This window comes from Trachemys scripta, chromosome 3 (genome assembly GCF_013100865.1).
Source record: "Trachemys scripta elegans isolate TJP31775 chromosome 3, CAS_Tse_1.0, whole genome shotgun sequence".
NCBI lineage: Eukaryota > Metazoa > Chordata > Testudines > Emydidae > Trachemys > Trachemys scripta.
In genome coordinates, this window is record NC_048300.1 from 73158581 (window position 1) to 73180388 (window position 21808).

At 43.0% G+C, this 21808-nt stretch overlaps 1 protein-coding gene across 1 annotated transcript in view; it reads right to left on the reverse strand.

Moving 5' to 3' along the window:
- The window catches only part of MTR (5-methyltetrahydrofolate-homocysteine methyltransferase), an 80485-nt gene that overhangs the window by 41115 nt on the left and 17562 nt on the right, over window positions 1–21808 (reverse strand). Inside the window, exons 9-18 of the mRNA XM_034765049.1 lie at window positions 18924–19024; window positions 17714–17775; window positions 16206–16273; window positions 14669–14748; window positions 12605–12717; window positions 7859–7999; window positions 6838–7023; window positions 5793–5972; window positions 2924–3040; window positions 2688–2828 (exon numbers count right to left, since the gene is read on the reverse strand). Of these exons, the coding sequence (XP_034620940.1) occupies window positions 2688–2828; window positions 2924–3040; window positions 5793–5972; window positions 6838–7023; window positions 7859–7999; window positions 12605–12717; window positions 14669–14748; window positions 16206–16273; window positions 17714–17775; window positions 18924–19024 (1189 nt within the window). The remainder of the gene's footprint in view (window positions 1–2687; window positions 2829–2923; window positions 3041–5792; window positions 5973–6837; window positions 7024–7858; window positions 8000–12604; window positions 12718–14668; window positions 14749–16205; window positions 16274–17713; window positions 17776–18923; window positions 19025–21808) is intronic.

Genomic DNA, 21808 nt, shown 5'->3' on the forward strand with positions numbered 1-21808 from the left:
GGTAGCTGTAATGTAGACAGCATGCAGGTGTTCTCTTATCAGCATGCAGATAGCAGAGTAGCTGGGTCAAAAACAAAGATAACCGAGAGGCCACATGAGGATGGCAAATCTATATGGATAAAAAGGTGCTTGAGGGAAGTGAGACTCCAATTTGCAGAGGGATGAAATAGAGAAGAGAATGTTTAAATAACCAGTGGCAAGTATAAGTCAGAGTAAGAGGAGACTAGGAAAGGGGAAATCACATGTTGCTGTAGGTAAGATCCAGGACACAGGCAACAATGATTATAGATTGGAGAAGGCTATCGGAGTCAAGCAGAGAGGATGAGTAGGTCATGGAGGCCATCACTCACCCTGAAATCCCCAGAAAAGAGAAACTTGGCAGAAGAGACATTAACAAGAAGTAGTCAAATAGAAGAGGGAGGAAAGGGTGGGTAAGACTTTTGAAAGGGAAGTGGTAAACTAGAGAGTTTAAACAGTAAAAAGAGAAATGGGGGTGGACGGATGAAAAAGGAGCAAAAAAGTAATAACCATGTGCTGGGCCTCTGGCCATGCATTTCAGTAATGGGATCAATTTTACCCACAATTACGTAGCATGTAATTAATGTATAGAATTTGCTGCTGCAGGGGAATGGGGGAAACACACTATGAATGGATTTTTATAGTAGGATAATTCTGGACACTAAGGATGGAAAGCCGTCTTCACTGAAGGCAATGGCAACATTCCCACTGACTTTGACGGGGCCAAGATTTCACCCTAAGAATATTGCAGCTATGCAAGGGATGAATGAATTTCATGTTTCAAGCGCAACCTGATCCCCCAGGGGAGGTGGGACTGACAGAAGAAATCTCCACACACCCCTCAGGTGTGCAGCACTGGGCGACTGGCAAGGTGCATTGCTAATGGCAGGGGGAAGGTGGAGGGAATGAGGCTGTTAAGATTTACCGGAAGAAAGAGCCCATCTGCTTTACCCAACCATGTTACTGCTTTTCATGCTCAATTTGCATTCAAAGTCTGCCTCTTGCAGAAACACTACTTATGTGGTCCCTCTTGAGGGCTGTTGAATAGGATTGATTGGGCTATTAATTCCCTTTAACATTAAGGGACACCACCATAAATTAAGACATTTAGCCTACTTGACAGAGATATTTCTGGTTTAAAATAACCCCTTTTGGTTCTTCCACCACCACCACTTCAGGCTAAATTTACAAAGGTATTTAGATGCCTAACTCACGTACGTGCTTAGTGAGATTTTCCAAAGCATCTATCTGAATTTTTAGGTTTCAGAATATCTTTGTTAACCTGGCCCTTAAACTATTTTACTTTTCACTCCCTTTGGTTCTTCTATCTCACTGTAAGGCTCTAGTTGGGTTTTTTTCTCCCTGCAACAGCAGATACTGTAAATATCCCAAGTTTATCATCACATTCAGGAAAGATATCTTGTAAATCCACTGGTATTAAAAGAATAAGAGCATTGTACAAAACAACCTTAGTAATGGTATTCATTCTTACATAAAGTGTGTGCTATGAGGATGAGGGACGATAGAAAAGTTTTCCTGTTATTGATTTTAAATTTACTGCTCTTGTTCTTATGCAGGCATGGACACAGTTGTGTCCTACAGGCCAAACACAATCCATGCATTTCAGTAATATAGCCTATAGTCCTCCTCATCTTTAATAAGGGGTGTGGCCTGCAGTCATTAGAAATAGCTCTTCAATCTGGTTTAGGATTATTCTATAATGTGCCCTAGTAACTAACTTGGAAATCGACAGGAGGGTTGACACTGGTTTCAATGGGACCAGGATTTCACCTTAAGTCTATAGGGTTGTTACTTTGGCACCTTTCATATTCCTTTAGATAGGTACTTATATGGTCCCTATCACCACAGTCTCTCACAAATGCATCGATTCACGTAACACCCCTGTGGGGTAGGATAGTTTTAGACCCGTTTTACAGATGGGGAGATGAGAAAGAGAGGAAGATTAAATGACGTACCCAAGAACACCCAGAAAGCCTGGCACAGCTGGCAACTGAATGCAAATTTGAGTCCCACTAGAGTGCCTTTACCACCGGATCACCTTTCAGGCACACACAAAATGCTCTCTGTCCTCCAAAAAGACACGTAGGGGCTGGAGTTGCAAAAGAAAGAGCCCTCTTCACCTCCCGGAATGATCCTAGCCCCTAGTGCAATATAAAATTCTGCTCTAGAGGCAAAATAGTCTCAACAGAAGGTACCTTTGCCACAAGCTCTCCTTAGGAGTCAGAAGGACTCTGATTTGGTAGCAAACCTTCAGGGCATGATGTAAAGTGTATTTGGTTCAGTTTTTTTCCATTTGCTTTTAATAACTGAGCTGCTTACACCAACTGTGTCAGCTTCTACTACTCACTGTCAGAGGCAACATAAATGTGTGTTTTAATCTTACCGGGTGTGTCAACACTTAGATGCAACAGCCTAGGTTCTGTACAAAAGGTTAATAAAGACATAAGAACATAAGAATGACCGTACCGGGTCAGACCAAAGGTCCATCTAGCCCAGTATCCTGTCTACTGACAGTGGCCAATGCCAGGTGCCCCAGAGGGAGTGGACCTAACAGGCAATGATCAAGTGATCTCTCTCCTGTCATCCATCTCCATCCTCTGACAAACAGAGGCTAGGGACACCATTCCTTACCCAACACTGAAAGTTACCTGGGCGTAATGTAAAAGCTTCTCTGTTGCATCTGGGTCTTTATTCCAGATCAGATTCTCACACAGCTGTAGAAGTTCCTTGTGAATATCATCATAAACTGGAAGATTCCCTGCATTCACTATCCCCATGTCCATGCCATACTAAGAGTACAGAAAAAGATCATCAGCAATACCCATAAAACTTCCCACCATATATCTGTGAAGCACAAATAATGTAGTCGGAAAGCACATCATACCTTAATTGCATGATACAGGAAAACTCCATGCATTGCTTCTCGAATGGCTTCCATCCCCCGGAAGGAGAAGGACAGATTGGAGAGGCCTCCACTTATTTTAGCTCCTGGCAGTGTTTCCTAGCAACAGGATCAAAATATCAGCATGGTCAAACTTTACAGAAGTGATTCCAAAAGAGGAGTTGGAGAGGCACCAATGACCCACAAAGAACTTGTTCCAGGTCTGTGCAGTGCTGGCAAGTCATAGGATGATAGCGCCTCCCTTCCTCTCCTTGGTTCCAACTGCTTCTACAGTTATCCAGGCTCTTCCTTTCAGAGAAGAACTTGAATGTCTGTAGAAGAGGCTGGAAACAAAAAGGAAGACCCAACCTAGCAAAACATAAGCAACTTGCGTGGTTCCCAAAGGGATGATGGGCTATTATGAATGGGTTCTTGACTGGGAAGGGTGTTCCACATAATAGTAAACAGGAGGGGAGCTGCTCTCTCAAGATGTGTTCCACACTATGAAAGTCTGACAACTTGTGCTTTCTACAACACTAACATGTTCACTTTTCCTTAAACTGAGCAAAGAAACCAGGAAGAAAAGGGATCCAAAATAGTAACACCTCACAGATTATCTTTCTCAACAAAAATTGTAAATTAATTATCTGTCATAAAATATTAACTAGACCCTGTTTGTCAGGTTTTTTATTAATAACAGGAAGGGTTGCAGATGTGTCACAGTATTTTTTAGTCAAAACTCATGGAGAAGCCATGGTAAATTTAGTAAAAGTCACAAGGAAAGGGTAAATGGGGTGTAAAGTCACAGGAGCACCATTTAAAGTGGGTGGGGTCCTGCCCCCTGAGGGTAGGGGGTTGCAGAGCAAGCCCAACCCCCACTCACCTGGCAGTGGTGGCTCCTATCCTGCGGGGCTGGCCCAGCTCTGCCCTCTGGTCTGTTGGCTCTTGTTATAGCACGCAGGCAGGGCCTGCTCCCTACAATGCCCTCCCTCCAGCCTTGGCACCACCAAATCGCTTGCCCAAAACTGGACTGTGGTTGCAAAAGTGGCCATGCCATGGCACAGGTTCCCCCCCCACTCCTGCCCAGTGACAAAGAAAAATCCTGGCCACAATAAAAAAGTAATGGACAAACTGGGGGCTGGGGGGGTTGCGGAAATCACACGATCAGTGACACTTACCACTGTGACAAACCTGTAGCCCTATTAATAAGACCCATGGTCTAGAGCCAAAAGTAGCTGCAAAGCTGAAGGTTTGCAGCAGGGATGCTAAAAGCAGCAGACATCCTGTGCAGAAGGATTCTGCCTCCTCTGCTCATTGCACAGAAATCTCTGTGGGAGGGGGAGGAAGATAGTGACATGGTGGGGGGGATCTGTGAATAGATTGCTTTGTGGAAGTGCAGTGAGTCACATCCATACTACTCTCCAACAGGCCCTACTAGCAATCAACACCTGACCGTAGTGAATGCAATGGAGATTTCTCCCCAAAGAACTCCTCTGTAGTTCCCTGCAATCAGAACTGTCTTACTAGAGGTTTGTTTATGGGATTAGCACTTGGGACAAAAAGTTTATTACCATGCATCTTGGATACGGATGAATTCATTAATTCCTTAAAACTGAGAAACTCAGACTAAGGCCAGAAGGGACCATCATGATCATCTAGTCTGACTTCTTGCACACTGCAGGCCACAGAACCTCATCCACCTACTCCTGTAATAGACCCCTAACCTCTGGCTAAGTTACTAAAGACCTCAAATCATAATTTAAAGACTTCAAATGACAGAGAATCCACCATTTCTTCTATTTTAAACCTGAAAGTCATCCACCCCTCAGAACAAGCACACCTGTTGACTGCCAGCACTTCCAAGGTTTTGGAATTATTTTGTGATTTTTAAATATCTGGGTCAGGTTTTGGGCAACTGTAGTTCTGAACAGCTCAGACTATGGAAGTGTAGAAAGAACAATGGACCCCCCCAAATCACTGTCTTCCCAAAGGGAATCAATCGTTGCCCTGCTACTCACATACCCAGCATCCAGCTGCCTTCTCTTAGCAGGCCGTCTCCACACTTCACACACACACTCTTAACTTGAATTGTGTTTTTTAGGGAGCATCTGACAGCCCTCTTCTGGGAAGGGGGACAACTAACCCACCTCCACTTCCTGGAGACCTGGAAGAGCTCCTCCATTCTCAGTGCTTCCACTGCCAAAAGTGCCTTAACACACAAAGCTAGAGACATGCCACAGGAGTACACTGGGCTGGCTTGGAATCCCAAATCTCATCTGGCAACTGGAGAGCCTTTCTGGGTTCAACTGATCCAGGACAGGGTGCTGCCTGCCTATCTCCCAGAAAATATCTCAAATAGAATCTGTTTGCATGGGCTGGCAACAAATAGAACCCATCACATTGCCCCCTCAAATGTAAAAGGTAGAATGGGTGACACAGCTTTATACAAGTGATGTCCTGGTTGTCCCAACAGGTGTATTGTGACTAAATAAAAAGTAAAGGAAGTCTTACATTAGGTCAGGTTTTTCAGTGTGCTATAATCCAGTCACCATAATTAAACTCAATTAAACGAGTCAGCTTTCACATGTCTTGAGTGGGGCCTTTTGGCCAGAGTGCTGACATTTTATGAATGTTACTTCATTTCATTAATACCAATATATCTATGGTACAGTTTATGGACTGAGCTAAATTTAGAGCACTACATAATGTATAATGTTTCCTATTGGAAGCATAGCAGTGTTGAGAAACTATTGCAGTTCACAGGAGTAGTCCACCATTATTAATTTAGGAAATAAATTATTGTGAAGCACTGGAATTTTTTAAGTAGATCTGCATGAAGTAAACCACCACCACAGCCGCCAAAAAAACTCACTTTTATGGTTTTAGCTGCATTGATGAAGTTAATCGCATACAGGTTATGTTCTTCCATTCCAGTCCCTACGGTCAGAATATTGGGGTCAAAAATTATATCGTTTGGATTGAAGCCCACTTTCTTCACAAGGAGGTGGTAAGCTCTGGTGCACACTGCAATTTTAGTTTCCGTTTCTGTGGCCTGGAAAAATAAAAAAGGGGGTATGAAAAGGAAGCATTTCTGCTGTGTAACACAGAGACAGGATAGAACCAAAGCTCCAGAGTTAAGTCTGCAGGTCTCTCATGAATCAGTTACCAATTTGACCACCATGAACTTGGGAAAGATGAAATTTTGAGTTTCTAAGTCGAAGTTTAGGCGCGTTCAGAGCTGAGGAGTCTTTGTTCAGTCCATTAGAGAAAGGTAGGTTAAATCGAGAGAGAGACTACACGGTTCTGGTATGGGCCCCATTTCCAGCATCACAGCAAAACATAAGACAGCTCTGGGAAGAACAAAACTAATTCACAAATAGATCTGAGCTTAGTTCTCTCTCTGATCCGTATGCCAATCAATTTCTGAACTGGAAACCTGAAGTGGAAAAGTACTATAGAATTTAACAGAAAATGTATATCCCTGTTATAAAATTCCTGCCTACTCCACTATCGCGATCATCATCTAGTACAGGTGGCATGGCCTTGTGGCACACCAATAATGCTGCTACTACTGGCAGACCTTGGCCTCCTATGATGGGGCCTGGGGCTGCCCTATAAGTAGCTCAGGTCTGATTCTGTCACTCTTATAGAGTGGTATATTCAATTCAATCAACCTAGTGGTTTCAAATAGACTACCCACATGGATATAGTGCTATCTAAACACAATCAGGCCAACAGGGTCAAAAACATCTCTAGATCAGAGTTAAAGAAAAAAAAAAGGGTTACTAAGATTGTATAGGCCTCTAGTCATATTTGACCCTAACTACACAGCCACTTTACCTCCTCCTCCTATGGGAATAAGGAGCCTGTCATCTCAAAAAGTGAAATCTGTCACATAATAAGAAAGTGACACTTACTTGACCCACTTCATCAAAAGCCATGACCACCACAGCTGCTCCGTACAACTTAATCCTTCTTGCTTTTTCCAGGAAATCATCTTCACCTTCTTTCAGGCTGATGCTGTTCACAATGCATTTCCCTTGGCAACACTTCAAGCCAGCTTCAATCACAGAGAAATTTGAAGAATCGATGCATAACGGCACCTGAATCCAGCAGAAAGATAAAGAGGGGAAGTGCAAATTAGCAGCAAATTTTCCCTGACTACCATCCTCCAGCTTAAACAAAAGACTGGAAAAGCAAACACAATATTCATCAGGTTTTCAAGCCTGCTTAAGGAAAGGAATAAAAAACAGGAGAAATCTACAAACAAAATAGCACCCAGAATACTTGCTTTCAGTACAAATCTCAATGCAACTCTAAATACAGAGTTGCTATGGTACCTCCATAACATGCACATTATACAGAGATATCTCTCTCTCTTCCCTGCTCTCCTCCCCCCGCTTATCTTCCAGCATGCAAGTATTGGTTTTTAGAAAGCCAAATTGCTTGGCATCAGCAGGTTTTAGTATCATGTGGGAGAACATTCCTATGTCTACAGCAAACTCTGGACCCTTGTTCTGCAGACAGATGAGATTTACATACCAGAACGCTGCTAAGCACAGCACGCTACTGCCACTTTATATTGTGTATAGTGGTTTTAAAAAGGACTTGATATTCTGCTCTGCCAACCAAAGGAAAAATGCAGCATGCCTTTGAGTTGGCAATAAAAGACAATGCAGTTCAGAAGGAGTGTGCTTAAAATCTGTGTTTCCGTGGAAGGCCATCTGCTGCATGCCACTTAGCACATGTGACACTATTCTAAAGGGAAGGAAAGAACCCAAATTCCGATGCCTTTCCCATCACAAAACTAGTGGAGGATAACTAAATACACACATTTTTTGTTTACTAAACATAACAATCTGTATCAACATTTTACCGAACTGTGATTCACATATCAGAAATCTGACTGAATGTGCTGTGGGATGAATCAAGTACAACCTTAGCAATGTCAGGTTCCGAAGCAATGAAGTTACAAAATCTGGCCATAGCACTCGGCCCATCCAGCATTCCATCATCCATATTGATATCCAAAATCTGGGCTCCCATCTCAACTTGGGCCTTGGCTACACTCAGAGCTTCCTAAAGAAGGGATTTAAAATGAATAAGCAGAACAAATGAGTTAGTCATGATAGAGACATTATTTCACTTTCCCAAACAAAGCTCTCTGAATTCACCCTATGTTGTAGATTATCAAAATGAGAGCATCTCCTTTTCTGATTAGTTTTATAAAGGTTCCTTTGTTGACATAAGATAAGTAGGTGTCCTCCTACAAATCACTGGAGCTTCGATCAGTGCCCTGTAAAAGGTCACGAGGCTGTAATTCTTGGATCTTTGAGAAGCCTAGCTGTTTGAAGTCTCAGAGGTTAATCGCTCCTGCATGGTGAGGGATGGAGCTGAGCTGAGCTACACAGGCAGACTTGGTATAAAAAGTCACTTGCTAGGCAAACCTGAGAGCCACAAACAGAGGTGTTTCAGAGGGAATTAAGAGTGGGAGTAAGAAAGGCTCTCATTCCAGCTCTACATGTGATATTAAAGTGACCAGAGATGGAACAGTGGTGGAGACCTGCAACAGATGAGGCCACATTCTCTTTCCTGCCTGAAGCCAAAAGGGATTTCCTGTGCATGAAGTGCAAGTTGGTGGCTGTGCTGGAAGAAAAGATTTGCAGTTGGGGGGGGGGGCAAGATGAACTGCTCCTGGGAATCAGAGAAGGTGAGCAGTTCCTAGACAGCCAGGTTTGGGAAAGAAGAATGGATCAAAGAAGAATAGAACTGGCCACCAAAGAACTGAAAAGAAAGTCAGTGAGGAGTCTTGGCAGCTGATAACCACCAGAGTCAAGAGGTCAGCAGCATTCCACATTGGTGGAAACAGATGAGAATAGGCAGGCTGTGACCATCAGAGAGAAGAGGACCAGAAGGAATTCCACACAAGCTAAAGTTTCATATGGATACCAGGTCCGCCATGTGGAAACTGTGGAAGCTAAGACTCAAGATCCAACAAGTTGAAGCGTACTCCATTTAGGAAGGAACAATCAATCGCACAGATACAAAATGGGAAATGACTGCCTAGGAAGGAGTACTGCGGAAAGAGATCTGGGAGTCATAGTGGACCACAGGCTAAATATGAGTCAAAAGTGTAACGCTGTTGCAAAAAAAGCGAACATCATTCTGGGATGTATTAGCAGGAGTGTTTTAAGCAAGATACAAGAAGTAATTCTTCTACTCTGTGCTGATTAGGCCTCAACTGGAGTAGTGTGTCCTGCTCTGGGCACCACATTTCAGGAAAGATGTGGACAAATTGGAGAGAGTCCAGAGAAGAGCAACATAAATGATTAAAGGTCTAGAAAACCATAACCTATGAGGGAAGATTGAAAAAACTGGGTTTGTTTAGTCTGGAAAAGAGAAGACTGAGAGGGGACATGATAAGTTTTCAAGTATGTAAAAGGTTATTGCAGGGAGGAGGGTAAAAAACTGTTCTTATCCTCTGAGGATAGGACAAGAAGCAATGGGCTTAAATTGCAGCAAGAGGAGTTTAGGTTGGACATTCGGAAAAACTTCCTAACTGTCAGGGTAGTTAAGCGCTGGAATGAATTGCCTAGGGAGGTTGTGGAATTTCCAGCATTGAAGATTATTTAGAGCAGGTTAGACAAACACCTGTCAGGGATGGTCTAGATCAGGCGGGGGCAAACTACGGCCCGCGGCCCGGATCCGGCCCCTCAGGGCTTTGGATCTGGCCCGCGACACCGCCGGCACCACGTCCCTGCTGCCTCTGAGCAGGGCGGCAGAGGGCTCCACGCATTGCCCTTGCCTCCAGGCACTGCCCCCCACAGCTCCCATTGGCCGGGAACGGGGAACCGTGGCCAATCGGAGCTTTGGGAGAGGTACCTGGGAGTGTGGCAAGGGCAGTGCAAGCAGAGCCCTCTGCCCCACTTCCCCCAAGGGCTGCAACGCTTCCGGGAGCGGTGCGGGGCCGGAGACAGGTCCCCGGTGCGTGCCACTGCCACCCCAGCGCCATTTGAGGTAAGTGGCGCCAGGTCGGAGCTCGAACCCCTCCTGTACCCCACCCCCAACTCCTTGCCCTAAGCCCCCTGCCTGCACCTTGCACCCCTCCTGCACCCCAACCCCCTGCCCTGAGCCCCCTCCCGCAGTCTGTACCCCTCTTGCACCCCTGCCGAGCCCCCTCCTGCACCCAAACCCCCTTCCGAACCTCCTCATACACCCCGCACCCCTCCTCTGCCACAATTCCTTGCCCTGAGCCCCTTCCTGCACACCACACCCCTCCCACACCCCAACCCCCTGCCCAGGCCCTGCATACAATTTCCCCACCCAGATGTGGCCCTTGGCCCAAAAAGTTTGCCCACCCCAGTCTAGATAATACTTAGTCCTGCCATGAGTGCAGGAGACTGAACTAGATGACCTCTCAAGGTCCCTTCCAGTCCTATGATTCTATGACACAAATATTTGGGGAGTGGTAAATAATGAAAAACACAGGACACTGATTCAGTGCAGTTTGGATCGCTTGGTAAACTGGGCGCAAGCAAGCAATATGCATTTCAACACAGCTAAATGTAAATGTATACATCTGGGAACAAAGAATGTAGGTTATACTTACAGGATGGGAGACTATCCTGAGAAGCAGAGAATCTGAAAAAGATTTCGGGGGAGTGGATAATCAGCTGAACGTGAGCTGCCAGTGTGACAAAGAGCTAACATGATCTGGGGATGCATAAAACAGGGGAATCTCAAGGAGCAGAGAGATTGTTTTACCTCTATACTTGGCACTAGTGCAAATGCTGCTAGGATATTGTTTCCCACCCTACAGTTCAAGAAGGATGTTGATCAATTGGAGAAGGTTCAGAGAACAGCCATGAGAATGATTAAAGGATTAGAAAACATGCCTTATAGTGACAGACTCAAAGAACTCAGTCTATTTATCTGAACAAAAAGAGAAGGTTAATGGGTGACTTGATTAAAGTGTAAGTATTTAGATAGGGAACAAATACATAATAATGGGCTCTTCAATCTGGCAGAGAAAGGTCTAACAGATCCAATGGCTGGAAGCTGGAGCTAGACAAATTCAGACCAGAAAGAAGGCGTACATTTTTAACTATTAGAACAATTTAGAGCCATGATGGATTCTCCATCACTGACAATTTTTGAACCAAGATTGGATGTTTTTCTAAAAGAGATATTCTCTAGGAATTATTTTGGGGAAGTTCTATGACCTGTGTTATACAGGAGGTCAGACTAGATGATCAAAATGGTCCCTTCTGGCCTGGAAATCTATGAATACACCAACCCAGAAATCATTAGTAATGCAAAGCTGATGTCATTCTGTCTGCAAAAATGTGGTGATTTTGACACAATGGCCTGGTAGTGCCTTAAATTTTAAACACAGTTAGCAATGTGTTTTATTTAAAAGAGCAAAGCTTTACATGGTCACAATCAGTTCTGATTGCAAGTGATTACAGGAAAATAGCCTCCTGGGATGGACTACAGTAAGGACCTGTAAGTCATAAACTAAAATCTTCTTAGCCTCTAAGGACAGATCTACACAGCAAAGAAAAACCAGCGGCTGGCCCGTGCCAGCCAACTCGGGCTCATGGGGCTCAGGCTGCAGGGGTGTTTCACTGCTGTGTCGTCTTCTGGGCTCGGGCTGGAGCCTGGGCACTAGAACACTGCAAGGTGGGAGGGTCCCGGAGCTCAGACTCCAGCCTGAACCCGGAAGCCTACACAGCAATGAAACGAGCCTGAGCGGGCCAGGGTTTTTCTTTGCTGTGTAGACATACCACGTATTCTTCATTATTGGAAGCTGTTACATGTTTATTAAGCTGCAAAACAATGTGTGTGTACGTTAAGAGGGGAATATTAGAGGCCTTCTTCCGTTATTTGAATGCTTATCTCTGTTTGCTTTGTTTTTGTCACTTGATTGATCTCGGGGGCGGAAAAACAAAACAAAACAAAAACACCTTTCTATTTCTCACAGCCCCAACAAACTGTGGTTCAGTTTTCCTCATCTTATGGCAGACTCAGCTGTTACAATTTAGGAGGTCTCACTCCAACGAAAGCTCTTATTTCGATGGCATGAAATAGTAGAACAACCTTCTTTGGGGGCAAATCTTCAGGCGGTATAAAAATACCATACTGCTATTTGCCTCAATGGAGCTATGACATTTTACAACAGCTGAGGATCTGCCCCTCTGTCTTTTCATTTTGAGCTGGCATTGTTCTAAGTTGTAGTGACCAACTTTTCTTAGGCACCTTTCCTATAAACCTCTCCATCTCCTCCTCCCGCCAGCTTCAATCTCTATCTCCAGATTGCTGAGGATACAGCATAAATCAAGAAATATTTATTTTCTATTTTCTATTTATTTTCTCCTTGGTTGTACAACGAGTATTATAGGAGAAACAGATTTTTCAATAACACTAGCTAACAAAGCACTTGGCAAAACCCTAACTGTGGATTCATCAAGAGCTATTATGCTCAGCAAGGAACCTAAGTAAGGAAGAGCAATGAGAAAAAACAGGAAAACTAAAGAGATTTTACCTTCCTATAGCTGGTATGGGAGAAGGGCTATATGTAGACCTAATAAGTAACTACTAATGCAATGTAATGGAAAAATACTGTAACCATATAATTGTTTAGAAAAAGTAGTGTTAGAAGCCTAAATTAAATGGGATGCTCACTTCATAGTTGCCTGCCATGATGAGCTTAGCAAACTTCTTTGATCCTGCCACATTGCAGCGTTCACCAATGTTAACGAAGTTGGTGTATGGGCCAATCCTGAAGGGCTCAAGACCTTAAAAGGACAATTTAGAAAACATTTGTAAAAATGCAGGGAAAAAATGGAAACATTGTAGAGAATAAGCAATTTATTGCCAGTCCAAGAGATAAGGCCAGGTTTATCTGTGGGAATGTGAATCCTCAATTTATCAAGCTGAAATTGGAAATACATAATTTCATCCGCTAAATTGTCATGGCAATGGACAAAATCTCTTTCAATAGCAAAATTCTTAATTGCAGGCTCTAGCAGTTGTATCTCCTTTACAATGTAGACAAAGGGTCAGAAAATACTGGCGTAGGTGGGGCACCGCACGAGTATGCTGATGGGAGACAACCTCTAGAAGAAAGGAACTCTACACAGCCACACCCTCATATATGTATCTCTAGCATCCTGATCTTGTAGTTCTTCTGGGCACATCCCTCCCCATCTACACCAATGGGGTTTTGCACGTGGAATGGCTGCAAGGTTGGGCCTCTAAACTTTGTAGTTGCACTATACACCAAATAAAATAAACCAGTCCTAGCTGTAATTTTCAAACTTTAGGCACCTGAATAACTGGCTTGAGTTTCAGAGGCAGTGATCAAATGCAGCTTACATGGAAGCAAGTCAATGGAACCAGATGATGCTCGACACCTCTGAAAATTAAGCTAACTGCATCCAAGCTTGAAAACACTGTCCCAAGTTATGAGAACCACATGTTAAAATAATGATAAATGGTATAAAATATTAATTCCTCAATAAGATTAATTAATAATGCTGAAGACAGGGCTTACTTCCAAACATGCAAATACCTTCATGTGACTCGATACTGTGACATTAAATCCTTCTGCTATCACTTTGGAAATGTACCCAACAAGGATGATGAGTAACTTACTTCTTGACTCCCAAAGGGCAATGGCTAATTTGTCCAATTAAAAATTTCCCAATTCATTAAAAAAAATATTCAGAAGCTTTTGGCCCCAAATACTGTATATTGGCCTTACAGCTGGATTTAAGAAATATATCAAACAAGGTTCCCATTACACAGGAAACATAAGGTGGTATGGCCCTTTAAGAATCAGGCTTGACATCACGGCTCCCAGTCTGTGACTAATTCGCTACATCCCCAGCAGTGGGTCTGAACCCAGATCAGGCAATACCCTGCAGGTCTTCGATAAAAGGACAACAACAAGCAGCTCAGTTGAGAGTAAGACCTACTGGGAGCAGGTACGCTCCTGTTGCAGACCCTAGATCAAGACCTGATTTGTTTAAATGTATGCTGAATTGCTTTGGTTTGGAGAAATCAAACCCAACCCTGAAGAGATAGGACTGAAATCTTGCTACTGTTGCAAATGTTATATGATGCCCTGGCTAGAGAGTTGGCCCCTAGACTTACAGAGGGTTTTGGCTAGCTGATGTGTATAGAGCCAAATTGTAGTCAAAAACCACATTCTAGATTCAGATTTACCATGGGCTAATTCCATCCTCACTAGTCAAACAGTGATATAAACGTGAACCAGCAGCATGATACAGTAACAGAGCATTTCCCTAGGATCAGGGGACCTGGCTTCTATTCCTGGCTCTGCCATTCACCTGCCACATGACCTGCAGCACATCGGTTCACCTCTCTGGGCCTACCTAAATTTCTCCATTTGCACTAGGGGATAAGCACACTTATCCTTTTGTGCAAAGTGCTTTGAGATCCACTGGTGAAAAAAACACAGGCTATTATTAAACAAAACTGAGGCCAGCGTAGGTCAGGTCTAAGAGACATTTCTACTGATTGTGAAGCTGATAGTTTCACTAATTCTTTAGCTGTACCTCGAGATGGGCCCAAGCTGTGAACTTTGGATCTGCATGCACAACTTTCAGAAGCTGGTGTATTTGTCTATGGAGTTGGGATCTTGGCCATCCCTTCTGGTCTCTAGAGAGCAGTAACTCAGTATGTCACAAGACAAAAGTCTCAAGCTGTTATGCTCTCTCTTACCTGACAGCAGCATATACCCTTCTGAAACGAAGGAGGGGGGAATACGAGGTTTACATGTTTTTACTGCTTCAGCAATCTCCCTGAATAACAGAAGGCGGGAAGAAAAAGCTCCAGAGTTAAGAATACAAATTTGTAATTAAAATCTAAATCCTCTGTGTAATATTCAAATGAAATGTACTAGAAAGAGATACCCCTCTCCCCTGTAATTCAGCCCTGCCAAACAAGAGTAATAATGTGTTTCATTTGGGTAGCCAAAGGCAAAAATAAATGCTCTTCAGAAATATGTTATATCCAAATTGTAGTAAGTGTATGGAGCTAAAGACTTCTATCAGATACAAAATGGGAGATCACCACCCCCACCAGATGACACATTTACTTATGGGTAAGGCTACACTTATGTCATGGAGGTCATGGGGAAGTCAAGGAATCCGTTCTGTGAAGTTTTCTGCTTCAGCCCCTGGGGCCGCGGGACTACAGCTGGCAGCCAGCGGGGCCCCGGCAGGGTTCCTGCGATGGGCAACAGCCTCCTCAGGGTTCCAGCAACAGCCTCGCGGGAGGAGTGGGGGAACCCCACAGCTCCCAGCCACCATGGTGGCAGGAGAAACCATGGAACTGCAGCAGCAAAAGCCACAGACAGGTCACAGCTTCCGTGAATTTTTGTTTATTGCCCATGACCTGTCCGTGACTTTTACTACAAATAACCATGACAAAATCTTAGCCTTACTTATGGGTGGACAGAGAGCTTCTCCACACTACTGCTCAGCCCCATTAAAATCCTGACTTCTCAAACATGGATTGTTGTGTAGCAGCAACAAGGGACAGATTTCACTAACTCTCTGAGCTGGGATGCTTCTCCTAATGGCCCTGAGGCGACCCAGGATGAACACAACTACTATGACAGCATGTCCATCTTCCCTCTCTTGGCTTTGCAATCAACTGAGGGCAACGTGCCATGCCTCCTGCACTCACACAGGACATCAGAGCAACAATGGCTCAGAAGGGTTAGCTTTTCCCTATCCCCATGGGAGAGGGGGTCTGTCTCTTGTGAACGCTGAAGGAATAAAGGGAGGAAGGAAGTCTTCCAAATTACTATTTCTAGTGGGGCTGTACCGAAACATTCCTCCCGACCAGATGGGACTGTCATTTTAACCTTCCCATATCCTTGCCATGGCTTTGCCTCATTTTTCCTTTTCCCTTCAAAGCAGCTTTGCAGTATTATCACACAAAATCTAGAGGAGCAGCACAGCAGAGGAGAGGAAAGGAAAAGACAGGGTTTTATTCTGGAACAGTTTTAGTCGAGACAGGGGACCGGGTGTATTACACTTGTTTTTACCCTCCAGTCCCCGCAACAACAGGCTACTAATGCAGGAGCACAGCACTTTCTGCCCCACAGGCTGCAGCAGCTCGATCTCAAGTGAGTTGTCTTATTCTTTTTGTGAAGAGGTCTTAATACAAATCATGGAACTCCAGTTTGGAGGAACAGGGATATTTTCCTTTCCTGGGCATTTGAATAGACTAACATGACCTGTGAAGTTACCTGATATGTGCTGGAGTGGTACCACAGCAACCTCCAACTATGTTGACCAAACCATCCAAAGCAAAGCTCTGTGTGCAGGGAAAAGACTATTTAGTTTCAAGTTGATAACTGCATCCAATAACAGGCAATTCACAAAAATGAAGGTAAGAAAATCTATATTCTCCAAATATCAAGCAAGCTAAAGCTCCCAGAAGAAAAACAAAATGAAGCAATGTTACTGAATTAAACCCAACTCAAAGAAGTCCATTGAATTTTACCCCTCTGGTTTCAATACTATTACTTCCCCGTAACATTTATTATTCCTTCCACTTTATTCACTCCCAGATGCTAGTATGGCAACCCTCTTGTCTCTGGCCTACAAGCTGTGGATCAAATTTGCAAATGTGAGCGTCTACAGCTAAGTGTTGATTTACACGTCTACAGTTAGGTACCTGCATTTGAAAATAAACACACAAGACCAAAGTTCCACATTGCTTCAGACACTGCCCTCCTGCTGACACTTTAAAGCCCAGACCCCTCTGCTAGTCTCAGGTGGACAGCAAAGGTCAAATAGCACTTTGCAGAGCGAGCAATGGAAAAACCTGTGTCATGGACTGCTCTTCCTCTCCCAAAAGTGGTTATAAATGCTATGACTGTGCAAGATAGTGCCAAGTGCATAAAGGCTGCTCGGTTTGCCTGCACAGTACTCAACTCCCTATTTTACAAATTGTTTTGAAGCACTTGTATATTACAAGATAATACACAAAACCCAATTCAGTTTTATTTTGATTACTTGACAGTTAACAGGCAATAGCTAGCTTCCTCCTCCATCAGCGGGAAAATCCTCTTGGAAACCAAGATTTCCAACTGTTGTAATTTGTGTTGCCTGCCAACTCAGGCCAGGGTTTCTCAACCTGGGGGTCAGGATCGGTTGTCGGGGGTTGTAACCACTCTGCCCTTCCTTCATTGCTCTATAAGAGGGTCTTTGCTAGATGGGAGGGGATGGAAAAGGCTGGAAACCATTAACTTAGGCTAGAGTTACTTAAGTGAGCTTCTTTCTCACTGCAGGTTTCCTGCCCAGGAACTCAAAAAAACCACTCAGATTTATGTTCAGTTAGCTTGCCCTCTTACGTGATGAATTATTTCCAAAAAGAGAGGGAGTGAGAGAGTGAAAAAGAGTGCAAATGCTTGTGATCTGTAGCACCTGATCAACGGATCTCACAACAAGCTAAGCAACCTTCCTGCAACTTAATGGGCGGGAAAAAAAGCCAGAATGACAGGGTTTCAAAATTCATTAAATAGAAGTTTCTCCTGATCTGAGTCAGCAAGTACCACCATTCAACACGCTGGCTATAAACTGCTGGGGAAAAGTGGTGTTTGTAACATACAAAACAGAACCCAGCTAAATACCCAGTGATAGTTGCCTGAGAACCAAAGTGCGACAGTAAGATTGCATAAAGTAAATGCAGAGACAACCATGTTACTAATACTGTGACAGGTAAAACCCATTCATGAGAAATATTCCCTACCTTTATATGCTTGGCAGTCACTTCAGGGGTTTCGTCATAACCTCCAAAGGCATTGGGAAGACCTTGAGAAATATTTTTAGAGTATTACAATGTGTTTAACCCCCACAAAGAGGAGATATTTAAAGCAGCTGCACATGTAGAACTAAAATGTCTCATTGCACTTCTGATCATCATTCAATGAGTTATTATTAGTTGCTCCTGAAAGTGTTTGGGATTCCTCATGACAACTAATTTTTTTTTTAAATGTTAAATTCTAAATGTGTTTCTAACTCACAGTAGTAATGACATTTATCTCCTAAAGAGTTGGAAAGGGGAATGCAGTAAGGTAGGAAGAAAGTTTTGGGATTTGTTTTTAAAGGAATTATTTCCTTTAACCTAAGAGCTATGCTGCGATAGCTACTGAGTGCTGTTAAAGTGCCATCATTTCCTTTCAACTAAGTAGATGCTACACTTCTAAAAAAATAAATAATAAAAAAAAATTATTAGTCTTTTCTTAATTACAAAGTTGCAAGTAGTAGTCTGGCCTGGCCTTAAACTATTTGCTTTTCAGAGTAATTATTTTCTTTTTTAAGCTTCAAATCCTGTCTCGAAGGGGGAAATAAAATTTTGGATATTAAAAGAATATAGAAAAGAGTTTGGGAGCAAACTGCTAGAATATCAGATACTTGAGCTGCTAGAAAATAAAACCAGTTTACATACATGCTCCCAAAGGAGTTTTGGGTAACGGAGCTTTATTTCCCCATCCATCCCTACTTCTCTCTCTTTCACAGAAAAATGTTTGCTTAAAGCTGTGTTGGGACAATAAAAGAGCCTCATCCTTCACACTTTATTCACATAAGTAGCCCCTATTAAAACAAGTAGCTTGAATGACTTCATTGGGACTACTCAGAAGAGTAAAGGTTGTAAGATTTAAATTATCCACCATGCACCTGAAACTGCTCTGACTGAAGTTAATAGGTATAGCTGCTCAGTCAACCTTCTAGATCCACCTTTTTATGAGAATGATCAAATAATCACACTATACAAGCTTCTAGGCCAAAAATAGCTTCTTTGGGTGCTGAAATAACACAAAAAAATGGAGTGAAGATGATGAGCTACTACATCGTGTACACTGTGATTGACCTGTAAATTATCTACCTGGTGTATTACTTCTAGAGGTATGGAAAGGCTGGACTAATTTCCTTTGTGTACACACACACATAAAACACACCTGCATTGGGATAACAGATGATGTAGGCAGTTGTACACTTCCCAATTGTTTCAATGAAGGGCCTCATTTCCACTGCCCCTAATGCACAGTTTAAGCCAATACTGAAAAAATAAAAATTGCATTTATTCCTGGTTTAAAGCAAAAACAAAACAAAACAACAAAGAAACACTGGCAACAATGGTACTCTCCCACTAGTAACAGAGTATGTCTGGTAAAGAAATGAAGCAGATTTTAAGCAGATTTTATTTATCTCTACGTAAGACAGTGTACAAAGTATCAAATGTGTTTCTGATACCTATGTTAAGGCTCCAAAACTGTGGCTTTAATTTGTGTGTGTGTGTGTATATATAGAATTTCTTTATACAAGAATTAGATACAGTGCTCCTGACAGCTAATTTCTTAGTTATTATCTGCTAAAAACTAGTTTACAGGTGCCTAACTAGCCCCTGAAATCACAGTTAAACTTACCCTCCACTACCAAAATCTGAAATGGCTCCCCTACTTCCTTCCTGCCTGGTTCACATCTCCAGAGTGCGGCTCCCTGCCACGTGCCTGCTGCAGCTGCACATGCTCTGGCCCAGGCTGACCACACTAAGGTTTAGAAACTGGTTGGGGCTCAGGAGCTGCACAGAACCAACATTCATCCCCATTCCTGCCCACTGCCTCCTCCAGCTGCTGCTAAGGACGGAGGACAGAACCCAAAGGTTTTGGGTGATGCCTCCTACAGTCACCTGTGCTCAATTAACCCTCTCTAGCACTGAGGTCCCCTGCTCCAGATTGACCGCAGCGTGAGTAGTTATATTATGGCTGAGTCTCCAAATAGCCTACTTTGCTATGTGCAAATGGTTGAATTTAAAATATAATCACAGAATCATAGAACTGGAAGGGAACCTTGAAAGATCATCTAGTCCAGTCCCCTGCACTCATGGCAGGACAAGTATTATCTAGACCATCCCTGACAGGTGTTTGTCTAACTTGCTCTTAAAAATCTCCAATGATGGAGATTCCACAACCTCCCTAGGCAATTTATTCCAGTGCTTTACCACCCTGACAGTTAGGAAGTTTTTCCTAATGTCCAACCTAAACCTCCCTTGCTGCAATTTAAGCCCATTGCTTCTTGTCCGATCCTCAGAGATTAAGAACAACAATTTTTCACCCTCCTCCTTGCAATAACCTTTTATGTACTTGAGAACTGTTATGTACCCTCTCAGTCTTCTCTTTTCCAGACTAAAACAAACCCAATTTTTTCAATCTTCCCTAATAGGTCATGTTTTCTAGACCTTCACTCATTTTTGTTGCTCTTCTCTGGACTTTCTCCAATTTGTCCACATCTTTCGTGAAATATGGTACCCAGAACTGGACACAGTACTCCAGTTGAAGCCTAAATAGCACAGAATAGAGCAGTATAATTACTTCTCGTGTCTTACTTACAACACTCCGACTAATACATCCCAGAATGTTGTTCACCTTTTTTTGCAACAGCATCACACTGTTGACTCATATTTAGCTTATGGTCCACTACGACCCCCAGATCCCTTTCCGCGGTACTCCTTCCTAGGCAGTTATTTCCCATTTTATTTGTGTGCAACTGATTGTTCCTTCTAAGTGGAGGAATACTTTGCATTTGTCCTTAATGAATTTCATCCAATTTACTTCAGACAGTTCACTCTCAGATTTAAAGTCATTAGCTATTGGTATTATTTAAATAATTTCCCCCTAGAAGTCTGCAGTTGTTTATTGTTGTTGTTAGTTTATTTATTGGCTTAGGTTTTTTCCTGTTGATTTTCTGTGAATAAATGTTGCACCAGTGAGCTGACAAATATGAAGTTTAAAACCGGTCTGTATATATTTTTATTCTTCTTTTGAGGATAACAGATACAAAAAAAACACGTTTAAGTGCATATTGTAAAAAAAAAAAAAAAATGTGTGCCCACAAGATGCACTGCGCAGTCCCTCCAGCTCCCCCTCAGTCTAGCCCACGTCAGCTCCCCCACTGGGAAGAGGCTGGAGCAACCCCTGCAGAACTCACAATATATTACTTTCCTCATGCAACCTGCTCCAATTAAGTACTGCCTACTTGCCTCATGGAAGTATGTAAAAGCTTCATTATGTTTGCAACATCCCATGGGAACATCTTAAATTTTGCTCTTATATAATATTGTTACTAGCAAAAAACTGCTGTTTCTCTACCATACTGAAGTACCGGCCTGCTGCAACACTGGGAATGGTGAAGCAAGGTTTGGAATAAAAGTGCAACTGGAAAGTGACCACATATCTTGGCAACATTTGTACCTACTGCTTTCTACACGGTAGGTGTGAAAGTACAAGCAGATCCAAAATGCTAGGATTTAATGAGAAAGAGGCACTGCCTTCTGCTACAGGAAAAAATGGAGATGACAGAAAGATCAAAGAACTGCCTCAACCCGCCCAGTTAAGATACATTTTTCTTTGCTAAAACATTTTTAAAATTTGGAAGAAACTGAGTGCATCAGTTAAGATGTCCAGTGACAGCATTAAGCTTGTACAATTTAATTTACTCACCAGATATATCCTATGTCTCACTGATTTAGACATAAGAACATAAGAATAGCCATACTGGGTCAGACCAAAGATCCGTCCAATCCAGTATCCTGTCTCCCAACAGTGGCCAATGCCAGGTGCCCCAGAGGGAATGAACAGAACAGGCAAACAAGTGATCCATCCTCTGTTGCCATTCCCAGCTTCTGGCAAACAGAAGCTAGGGACACCATCCCTGCCTATCCTGGCTAATAGCCATTGATGAACCTATCCTCCATGAATTTATCTAGATCTTTTTTTAACTCTTTTAGAAGGTTGGCCTTCACAACATCCTCTGGCAAAGAGTTCCACAGGTTGACTGCGCACTG